This window comes from Lutzomyia longipalpis, chromosome 1 (genome assembly GCF_024334085.1).
Source record: "Lutzomyia longipalpis isolate SR_M1_2022 chromosome 1, ASM2433408v1".
Lineage (NCBI taxonomy): Eukaryota > Metazoa > Arthropoda > Insecta > Diptera > Psychodidae > Lutzomyia > Lutzomyia longipalpis.
Window position 1 is genome coordinate 14,741,746 of NC_074707.1, and position 12,486 is coordinate 14,754,231.

Genomic DNA, 12,486 nt, shown 5'->3' on the forward strand with positions numbered 1-12,486 from the left:
AATTTACTGTGAGAGGAGATTTTATTTATAAACGATTTTTCTTTTTGTTATTTTGCTTAATTGATATAGATTTATAAATTTGCATAGCTCTCAAGTCGAGAGATCAAGTCAAAGAAGATTTAATGGGTATATTTATTAATTAACAGGTAAATGAAGCAGAATTGGTTTCTCAGAGAATTTAGAAACTCATTTTTATGATCAAAGAATATAGAGTAATAAAGTTTATTTGCAGGAAATCATACAGAAATCTATTTTACGATGTTTTTTTTTTTAATTAGGATTTATTATTTTTTCATTTGATTATTTCAATCAATTTCAATAATTTTGCAACAAATTCTGAAGAGAGAGTTTGCGAAAGAAAATATAATATTGGTTTATTTTACATTTTGTTGTCAATCAATGTTACAATCTATATTTATTTAATGCATTAAATTAATTCTTTTCACGTTTTTTGCTTTAGTGGCTCCAATTTTTAAGATATCGACTTGAAATAAAAAGCAAATAAAATATTTTGAGTTTACGCATCTTTTGGCGGCAGAAGTTTTCAGATATCTCAAACCAATCAAAAATTATTCGCGGTTAAAATCATGCCCTAATTTCCTGGCCATCCGGCATTAATTAGACAAAGAAAAAGGAGTCTATTCAGTTTTAGTGATGATTTGATTTTATTCAAAGAAACACATCAGATAATAAAATTCTTATAGAAAGCGAAAAAACATTCAAGAATTTTCAAAAAAAAACTTTCCTTTCTATTGGTACTAGCATTTTCTCATTATATGCATCAAACGCATGCGTCTAGGTTCCATGAATGATTTTTTAATATGTTAAAATTAAACTTAAAATTTACATAAATCGAAGCGTACAAACAAGCAAAAACTGAAAAAAGATCTATTTCTATTTAAAATTTTATCTCAAAAGTATTAGATCTCTTAGAGATCATTAAACGAAGCAAAGACACATATGCTTTATGCATTTAATTGATTAGTAAAGAAGTTTAAGTAATTTTTAAAATAAATCATTGTCGGTTGGTTCCAGCTGATAAGAATAAATTTAACTATTCGTCAATGTTTTCTGACCCCCTGTAACATTATGTTTGTCCCATTTATGTGTCTTCTTTGCATAAATTCATAGAACGAACAACAGTGCATATACTCCTTTACAAACTACAGAATATTTTATTATGTAAAAATGTTCCCAATGCAATTATTTATTATTCTTCATTTTGATGCAAAATTATAAAGTGACAAAAAAATCCTCTCACTTTTATTTAATGGATGGTCAATCTTATATTAAAATTATTCGATAACCAAAAAGAAATTTCCAACATCTTGTAAAGCACGTGTGGTGGAAACTTTTTCTTTTGATCGATTGACGCGCGTATAAAATACCACAAGTCAGTGACTTTTCATCCCTCCTTTGACTGTAAAGAAAAATGTGAGTTTCCACCGTGCACTCCATCGCATATACACACCCATGTGACAATTGAAGCAGAGAAAAGTCTGTTAGGCAAGAAAATTAATATATTTATTCGCACATTTGGAGTAAAAGTGAAATTCTTTTGCAAAATGTGGAAGAGAAAAAAAATCGCCTATAGGTACAGACACTTGGTGGAAAAATTATTTCAAAGTATAATCAATTAATAATATAGAATTTAACGCTTTTTATTTCTTTTCATTTCCACAATCAAATGCAAGCAGGTAGAAAAAATATAGTATGTAGGTATATAACTACATACAAAATGAAAATTCAGCGAAAAAAATAGCGGATTGTGGGGTAATTATAAAAGCAGAAAGTTCAGTCATTTTTTTTCTTCTTCTTTAATTAATTTATTTCACGTTAAATGAATGATTTTATAGATTGAAAAGAGTTCACAAACTCGGAAGGAAAGATGAGATGGAGATAAATAAGAGAAAAGAAATATGACAAAAGTATAATATTCTTTTGAGTTCAGTAAGACGGAAAAGATGAAAATAATCCTCTTTGTCCAACATTTTAATTACACAATTTCTTGTCTCTAAATTATTATTATTTTATATTTAACAACACTGTGCTACTTCATCCATTTATTATTTCCCACTTCTTTATTAGCTTATATACCCCCCTACAGCACACACACATTCCGTCACAATTAGACAGTGTTGGCGAAAAAAAAAGAAGTTTATTAAATAAAATTATATAGGTAGGTATGTTTCATGGCAATAAGGAAAAATTATTATATTACCCATCAACAAATAAAATGTGTATCAAGGAAGATAGGAAGAGTGTGCTACACAAAAAAAACATGGACAAAAAAAATACTTTTTTAGTGATTAAATATTGCGTGAACAAATAATTATTCTTCCTCTCTTATCGGGGAAGTATTTTTCTACATTTTGATAATAATTGACACTAAATATCTAAACATAATTCTCCCCTTTTTTTCCCTTATCGAGGTATGTTTCTCTCGGCAAAGATTGTGTTATCACAGCAGACACGAAAAAATCATTGAACGCTTTTTTTTGTAATAGAAAAAAATAGTCGCCGCACAATTCAGACCTCATCGCAATCAATGTGTTTTGCCTCGTGATTATCACCTTCATTTTTATCATCTTGCCCGATTCTTAACAAAAAAATTACACCAAACAAAAATTGAGTGATAAAAATCACCGAATCTCCACCAAAATGCGGTGCGTCCTCCTTAACGAATTAATCACGACTAATTTTCGCAATTTTAAGTGGAATTTTTCTACTTTATCAATTCCTTCTTTTTTTGTGCAGAATAATTGTCGGATAAGATGTTTTATTTTGAGAAGTAATCATATCAAAACAGGTCGTATTTACTTGAATAAATCGCGCATATTCAAGCGACCTTTACGCGATAAGTCTGATAAAGTTGCTGAAAATGTAAAAATAAAATTAAAAAGCTATCAAAAATAAATAAAGCAACATTTTTCTCATCTCTTTGGAATGACAAAATGAGGATTATCATGGCTACATTATGCTCAAACTCTTGCGAGGAAAGTACCGCGCGCGCGATATCGACATACAAAAAATTAGAGCAAATTGAATGGATCAAAAATGTGACTAAAACCTTTCATCACACACAGTGATTCACTCGTGTGGAATTAATTTTGGTCTTTTTTTCATTGCTGTTTTTTTTTTTCTCATGTGATCCATTTCGTGTGCGCAGGAATAAAAAAAAAAACAAGCAAAAACCCCGGGGAAATGAACGCAATGGACTACAGAGGAGCTTCAATTGCGTACATGAATGCAATGACAAACTTGGACAATAAAATAAATTGCCAAACCTAATTTTATTTGAAAGATTCGAGGGAAAGGTACAAGATTGAAAGAAATGAAAGAAAGGGGAAGAAAAAAATCAATCATTATGCGCTATTGTGTTCACAAATTGAAGCTTTTCTGTAAATAACAATATTGTGATATCCCCCTTCTTTATGCTTGTTTTATCAATGCAAATCGCATGTCTCATTTTAGTTGAGGGACTACAGGTAGGGTGGAATGATAAATTCATAAAATTAGCATTAAAAGAGAACCAACATATGGGTTCTGTTTGGAGCAAAAAAATTATTTTGTCAACGAATCAATATTAAGGGACTTTAAAAGGAAACTCTAAAAGGGCGAATCGTTCGTTTAAAAGGGGAATAACATTGATTTTGTTCATAAAATCGTGTTTCAAATTTCAAATAAAGTGAATTAAGCTGAGAAAAAATTAATTTAGATATTTTTCCTCTTATTTGATGAATAAAGAAGAAATGATTTCTACGTGAAATGTAATGTAATATATTACTCCTGTCGAAAATTATTACCCGGCTGGACTCTCTTAGCTGTAATTTTCCCTTAACTTTAAAAAAGAATAACTTAATTCAAATATAGGTAACTTAACTAACTTATCTATGTAAAAAATAACGTACGTTTTCTCTAATTTTTTGAAAAAGAAATAAGTAATATTTGCTTAAATACATAAATACTCTAGACCTGTTGCAGATTTAATTTTTATATCCCTAAAATATTAAATGAAGGCGTTCTTTTCTTATTTATTAAATTTTTTAAACGGATTTTTTAGTTTTTTCTCGTATTAAATAATACTTAATTAATATTTGACAGCCGGGTAATTGTCACGTAAAATTTGCGTCACAACCGTCACAATTTATTACGGCGTATTAAAATAAGAACTGTCAATAAACGCACATTTCCAACCCAGCTGGCATCTCTATGCGTCTACTGACAGTTTTTATTTAAAATACTCCGTAATAACTTACTACGTGACACGTAGGTATGAAAAAATTACCCGGCTGACATGGTTCAAATTCTACATTTATCACTAAAAAAAATTGTTTAAATTTTCTTTTTAAATAACTTAATTTTCTTAATAAAAAAAAAATAGGTATTTGAGCTGTTAAAAAATCTATACACTTCAAGTTCAAAAATAAAAAGATTACTTGAACTTAAGCATGAATTCTTTCTTCAAGAGAGAAAAAATCGTTTAACCTGACAAACTACGCCAAAATGGGTCTCTATACTAAACAAAATGTTCATTTCCTTTCACTCATAAAAGTATTTCTTTTTTTCCGTTTTATTTGAATGGTGCGAATGAGGCTTATTGGACTGATAAAGTAATGTTTAAAGAGATATACGTGAGATTGCATATAAAATGGACGATTTACTTCCCATAATGTTTCTTTCCGCATTTAACAATGTACACTTTCATATACCTACCAATTTAGTAATGTAAGTAGTTTGGTATACGATATGGATAAATACGTGTTTGTTTTTTTGGGTATGGTGTAAATGAAGAAGAAAACACTGAATATTTAAAATACATAAACTCAATATATTTTACCAAAATAATACCTTAGTCAATGAAAGTGTAAATTTAAGTCCATTTTCTCCACTATTAGTTTTCTAACCATGGAAATTATGTTGATGGGTTTTAATTGCAAATAATAATGCAAAAGAGGTGGTGAAAGAGAGAAAGAGATTGAAAATATCGCAATTATGATATTTAAAGTTTTATTGTCTAAAAATTAATTTATTTTTTTTTTAACTTCAACACCATCTTCTTTGGATTCACTAATAAAGGTATTAGATAATTAAAAGGTTAAAAAAATATAATATAATAGAAAGAATATATGATTTTTATGTGAGTACCAAACAGTGGGTGAATAATTTATTCATTACTTTCCGCCCCAATTGCAAATTATGTGTTTTTTTTTGTTGTTGTTGAATGATCCAATGAGGAGGTAGACAGAGAGAGAAAATAATAAGATTATTATTGTTATTTATTTAATATATAATAGAGAGAAGATGATTTTAAACAATATTTTATTGTAAGAAAAATAATTAATGAGGAGGATGAGGTGTTTAGTGGAAGGCAGAAAAAAAAACGAAAATTTGTTCAATGCGCTGAAGAATGAATAAGGAAGGGTAACAAAAAAAGATAGATGTCTGTTGAATTTAATATACCTAACTCACGATCTTATCTGACGATCGATTCTTGCCAATGCGTGACTAAAGATCCAAGTGCATGTGCGTAAATTGATATTCTTTTTAGGCTAAATTTTTCTCTTTTTTTCCAACCCTCAATTGAAATCCGAAACGGCAAGTTATTTCCTATGTCGTTGAATGTTTTTTTTTTTCTTTTTTTTAGCCTGGTGAATCAGGATTTGTCCTTCTGGGCGATGCACCTCTTGAAACATCAACAGATCCCGATGATTCCTGGACAATGGGTCCACCGTCGCCATGTGATGTGGATTTTGAAAATGATAATGTGATCATCAATGGAAAATCCAGCTTGAGACACAAACTAGGGGACAGTAAGGTAAGAGATCGTTAAATTATATTCTCCATTCGCTCTAAGAATTTATTGAGTTGAGAAATAAATAAATAAGTCAGCCATATTTTTTTATTAACCTTTTAAAAGCCAAGGCTTTGAAAATTACGTGAAGCGCTAAGAGGGGTCCCTGAGGGCCCATTAAATTTTGTCTTTTTTTTTCGTGAAATTGGTGCTATCAATTAATATTTTCTTAATCTACTTATTACAAAAAAAAATCACTAAGCAATATATGTATGTTCAAGAATTTTTTGAATTTTACAAAATTCTGATTTCAAAATTTTCCAGAAAAGTGAATACCTAACCAAAATTCTTTAAATTTCGTTCAAGAAGTTGCAAAATTTTTGTTTTAACCAATTTCATTAAATCTTTGTTAAATTAAAACAAAATAAACAAAGTAAAATTGAACAGCCGAAACAAATACAAATCTCTAATATGGTACATGGGAGACCTCCACATGGCTTGTTAGAGGTTAATGAAATAACCCAAGCGAAAAATATTGAATTGCTATTCCTTTTTTTAATTAATATAGTAATTATAAAACTTTTTTTTACGAATTGCTGAATTACTGCTATTTGCATTCTTGGAAAAAATAGAGTCGTAAATATTTTGATTATAAAAAAAAGTTTTCTTTGCAAACCTAATTGAATACCTGAATGGGATTTGGTTCAATGGAGAAATGCTTTTTCTTTTCTAAATACCTTAAATGTGCTACATTTCTTTCTTTTTTTTTGGCGAGCTTTTAAAATACAATCAAAATTGGGGCATGTGTTGATGGATTGTGTCGAATTCTATTGATTGAAGATCTCTTTATTGTCCACCTATATTCTATATATAGTAAAGTAGTTTGTAAAATATATTTAGTATATTGAAATTCTCTCTATGTCACTGGTCGCAATGGAATTTCAATCAAATCAAGAGAGAGAGAAATATGTACATCTTTCCACGTGAATTGAATTAATCAATAATTTTTTAATGGTATGATAATTTATTGAGTTCTTAGCGGTACTTTCGCTGTTTTCGAATAAATTCACACTCACCACACTTTTCTTACATCTCTCTTCCACCTTCACAATATTACTGAAGAAAGGTATTTCTCAGTTTTTTTTTCTTCTCTCCAATTCTTTCCACCTTTCGTGAATACACCTTTTTTGCATTTCACTAAAACTTTTTTTTTCTCTTCAATACACTTTATCTTCTCTCATCTTTCTTGGTATTCTTTAAAGAAATGCAAAGTGAAAAGAATTTTTCCGGTTACCTTTTTTTTTCTTCTTTCGAATCTCCTTAATTCGTGAATTTTATTGCAACGAGAAATTTTTCAAGATCCGTTCCTCTACTGTAGAGAAACATAAATTCACGTTTTTATTCAATACATTATGTTCAAGCCAAACAAGCATTAAATGGTGGCTATTGTGCATAATGATGAATCAGGAAATTATTAGTTTATATCACTAATTGTATCATTAAACAAATTTGATTTATATCATTGATTAAAATCAGTTCACTATAATTAACTATTTGTTATTCTCATACTATTAGTTAGTTTAATGATTAGATTAATTTTCAATAGGAAAATTCATTGTCCAGCAATTTATGGGATTTGTACTTTGATTAAATTAACTTTGAATCAAAACTACAGGCTTGAAGGTTTTAAGTTTAAAAATTTAATCAAGAAAATTCGTTATTTTCATGAAGTTCTTACACACAGAGGAAAGAGAAGAATTCAAAATTAGTAGATTGAGAAAGAAAAAATAATCAATTGGTGACCCATTTTGAAATAGCTGTTTGTCGTTTTATTTTCATCATCGCTCTACACGGGCCAAAAGAGAGTTTAGTTTCTGCCCATGCAATATAGGATGAGAATGCAGCAAAAATAACATTTTTTGTGTAACTTCCATGGCCAGTTTTTTGTCATTGCAGAAAAACATGGAAAAAATAAACAAATAAATAAATTTAATGAGACATTGCAGTAAGGAATGAGGGAGAAAATTGATTGAAAACGAACAGAGGGTGAAGAGAAAAAAATTGAAAAAAGTCCGCAATGGGTGTTAAAAGTAACTCTCAAAGTCTTACATAAAAAATATTGCGAAAATGTCAATAAATGTACAATTTTTCTATCTTATTCTTGCATGAAAAACTACATTTTAGCACTCTTTTTTTCTCTTGTATTGTATTATTGTATTTCAGAGAAAAGACGTCTTTAAAAGTATTACGTGATGTTACTTTTTTTTCGGGGGGAGGAAAATTTCCATTTAAAATAGTTTGTAATGTTAAAATGAAAATATAACATGAATAAAAACATTTAATTAGCGAGAAAGTATAAGACAAGCGCAAAGTGTTGGAAAAAAAAGACATAAGAAGAAAATTGAAGATGTTGAAGAAAATATACCTACATAATATGTATACGTACATAGTATGTAGGTAGATATAAAATGTAAAATGCACCGTTTCGTGCAATTACAATAATTCTACTTCAGTTCTCTCATTTTCAAGTGCTTTGCTCTTGTTTTCACCTTCCAAACACGTTTCAAAAACTCTGTGTGTGAGATGCAACCAAAAAGGGTATAATTTTAAAAGCATGTCTCTTCGTTTGCAGGGAAATATTCATCAAAAAAGAAAAGAAAATAAATACAGTCTTTGGTACAAATTTCCATAAAATATTATTTATAATTTTCAGTATCACTGAAAATCTTGCAAAATTCACTTTTTCCACTACAGAGACAGAGAAGATTTTACCGTATTGAGTAAAATCCAAGAACAGAGACTTTTGTGAAAGGTTGAAGAGAGAAAAGAGAAAAAAAAATATACTTACCTTCCTTCCTAAATAAATTGCTATAATTTCTGCTGTTCTTTGCACTCATACAAAATATCTCGTTCATGTCTTTCATTTAGTAATTTGTAGTGAAACAAATTAAAGCAGAAAAAAAGGAAAGAAAACATCCACACACAGAATTGACTAAATGGAAGAGTGAACTACAAAGTTTTCAAAATGCACGAAATTATTACGGGGAAGTCTGCAATGAAATTAATGTGAATAGAGCAGGTTTTAATTGCCTCTTCGTAATAGTTGTGTTATACAGTTAGTGACATATTTTACAGCGTGATCCATCTTCAAATTTATGTCATAAATCTTCTTTTTTTCAATGTTGATTCTCTTCCATTTCTTCCTGATCTAATGATTTATATTCTAAAGTGCAAAACCGACTTCTTATCTCTGTAAAAACTTTTAAGTCTTTACACACCCACCTTCTTTGATATGCATCGACTGGAAAACTGTTGGAATAAATCTAAAGGCTGGAAATGTTTTAATTTTATGATATTTGTTAATCATAAAATTTAAAAAAATAAATACTTAAATGCTAACTAAGAACTCTTTAGCTGTGTATTACTTCTCATAGAAAATTAATGAGAATTAATTTAGTTAGTCGAAGATTTATGAAAAGCTGTTAATAACCCGTATTTTGAAGTTTAGGTTTTAACGATTTTTCAATCTTGATTGCATAGGGTTTCAAAATGAAGTATAATATTGAATTGAAATAGAATTCAAAGATCTTAGAAAATGTTGTAAAATATAGGAAATTCCTTATATAAGAATGACTTAAACGACTTTACCTTAACTTTGTCCGACTTTATTAGCCCCAAACTTAACTTTGATAACCCTTAAAATTATCACAAAATTATTAAAAAAATAAATAAAATCAAACCTTTTAATGTAAAAAGAGAAGTTCACTCATTACCTATGAGGAAATTTACGAATTGCGATAAATAGAGATGAATAAGCAAATTTTAATTCCAAAAACATATGGTTATATTGGGAAGCAGGAAGACTTTCCAAGTGAAATACAAAATTGCTTCTCAGCTAATTTGCAATTTTCTACAAAAAATTAGTTGCAAATAGTAAATTCATATCGTCTTGTAATTTCACGGAGATCCATTAAAAGTGTGTAGATATGCTGCTAAATCACGAATCTTTGGTGTGAGAAATGTAATCTGCAGCATGTTGTACGTGTTAAGGTCATGGTTTAAAATTCTTTCAAATATGCAAAAATTATGGGAGGGAAAGGAGTTTATTCATTTTGAGGCACACATGATAAATAAAATGTTTTAATAGCTAAAAAATCATTCTAAAAAAAGCTAGGTACTTCTTATGGTTTTTCTTGTTCTATAGAACATTCTCCTTCACAGCTTTATTCTATCTAGACGCGTTCTAGATGGAAAATTAAATTTTTATCTTTAGCTTTTCCTGGACATTTCTTCTTTTGAAGCAAAATAAATCAACGCCATTTTGATGTCAAGATAATAAATCTTGAAATCTTCAACTAGAAATTCATCTGTCATGATTGAAAACATTACATAAATAGAAAAAGATTTTGCAATAGTCGAAAATTAATAGGTTTTAGGCTTTGTCTCTAGCTTGCCCTCATGACTTGCAAATTTTTCAAGAAAAAAATAATTGAAATCCATTTAATTGGTTTCTAAGAATGTAAGTACTTCACCATGAAAAGTTCAATGAGTACATTGTCATAAAAAAGCCAAAGTCAATCTCTGCAATTAAGCATAAAATATAATTACAGGTTAATAATATTCCATATTTATTAACCATTTATTCTTGTAAAAACAAAACTGAATGACACACACTCAAGAAATTCCATTTTGCTGTGTCAATGATTTTCTTTCTCTACACTGAACTTTGCCCTAGAAGATTTCTACATAATATACCTAACTCATGACTTCTTTTATGGTCTTTTGAGAGCTTTTGAGTGTGAGGAAAAAGTCAAACATTTGGTGAGAATATTGGGAATAAAAGATAATAATTTCCTGTGAATGTTCCAAAAATCAATGGGGAACGTAATTTCATTAACCGTTACAACTATTAAAGGTACTCGAAGTATAAGAAAAAAATAAAGAACTCAAGTTGTCGTTGTCAATTATTTTCACATAACAAGACGAAGTGAAGAGGCGAAGAAAAAAGATCTATCTCGAAAATGTCTACTAAAGTACTTTTTTTTTGGTATAACTGTTGATTGTTTCATCATCAGTTTGGGCAGATTTTTTTTGTCTTATTTTAGTGTTCAGCCAGAAGACGTTGAACAATGAAAAAAAAATAGCAAAAATGGTATAATATTATGACTTGAGGAGAAAATAAGAGAATCATGAAAAAAATACATGCGGTTTGCAAATTGTCGGTGATAGATCTGAAAGAAAAGAAAACAACATAAAAAAAAATCAGTGGCGGGAGAAAAGTGAAGAAAATTGAAAACATTTTTCTTTATCTTCAGTCACCGAGGGGTAATTATTAATTTTTTACACACAAATTGCTGCGTGAGCAGGAAGAAAAGGAAGGAAAGGTATGCGTATTTGATTGCTGTGTGCGTATTTAAGAGGTGAAGAGACGGTGACTTTTGTAAATTAAGCAAAAAAAAAAAAGAATGGCAGAGAGCAAAAAAAAAAGAAGCAATAATTACCATCGACTGTGAAAATGAAAGTGAAGCAATTGAAAATCATGTTTAATTATTGCTATCTGTGTACGGTGTCTTGAACGCAAATTGTAAAATCTCTTTCATCTCCCAGCTGTTTGTGCAGACACTTTGTTGAAGAAAATCGTTGCAACGGCAAAAATGGATTGTTTTCTAATGAAAAATACGTGTTTTAGGGGAGAAAGAGAGAATGATACAAATTAATTGAAGATATGAATAGCATAAAAACATAAGATAGTTCATAAACTTGTCATCGAATAATTACAGTGGTTTTTTTGTAAAATATGTCGTGCGCACAAACACGCTGAATTCATTATGAATTGAAAATTTAAAGAGATAATTGTAAAGGAGTTTATTCATTTTACGGTTTGCATTATACAAGTAGGTGGGACATCTGGGATGAAACATAGCGCGACACGAAAATGTTGTAAGGAATAATAAGATATTCAAAGAAACTTGAATAGGTTTATCAGTTCTTTGTATTCCATTGGAGTCAATTGATAAGATTTCTAAAAGATTTCCTCAAAAAGACATAAGCCACGCCTTCATTATAACTCACTTTTTTTGGGATGCTCAATTTTAACTGCTTCACGGAAAATAACCAGAAAGCATCAATTTAAGCAGTACACAGGTGTGAAAATAACAAAAAATAAGATTCAATAGGGCGTGGTTTTTCTTTCACCATAATAACACCCACCGTGTTGCTTTTCTATGCATTTGAAATGTGGGCAAAAATCAGGGTTTTGATATTTTTAGGTTAGGAGGCAATTTTTTGACTCCAGGAAGACCTTTTTATTTAGCTTTTACTCCATGTGAGTTTAAAATATATCTAATGAAGCAGTGAAGCTTTTGCTTCGTGTACAAAAATGCAAATTGCAGTAAAATAGGAGCGTAGTTTATGCTTTTTGGGTAATTATTTTCAATTTTTCGAGCTAGTAAGAAAGAAAAATCTGGTATGATTTAATTAAACTATTTAAGATTCTCTACAACTTTTTGCATGATGTCTTAAAAACCCTAAAGTGAATTTTGTCAAAAACTTTATTTAAAAAAATCTGGATGAATGCTAAAATATCATAATTACTTCGAAGAATTCTTTCTCTTTAAATTCATCACACTTCTTCATTCCTTACATTTCATGAGATAATACAATATATTGTTATTGCGTTAAAATATGCAAAT

At 29.3% G+C, this 12,486-nt stretch overlaps 2 protein-coding genes across 3 annotated transcripts in view; one reads left to right on the forward strand and one right to left on the reverse strand.

Moving 5' to 3' along the window:
* The window catches only part of LOC129792487 (STAM-binding protein-like A), a 781,560-nt gene that overhangs the window by 676,680 nt on the left and 92,394 nt on the right, over window positions 1–12,486 (reverse strand). The gene's annotated exons all lie outside the window — the stretch shown is intronic.
* Window positions 1–12,486, forward strand: part of LOC129791715 (uncharacterized) — a 30,283-nt gene that overhangs the window by 11,911 nt on the left and 5,886 nt on the right. For both annotated transcript variants that reach the window (XM_055830025.1, XM_055830033.1), the window contains exon 4: window positions 5,648–5,818. In XM_055830025.1, coding sequence (XP_055686000.1) covers window positions 5,648–5,818 — 171 coding nt within the window. The remainder of the gene's footprint in view (window positions 1–5,647; window positions 5,819–12,486) is intronic.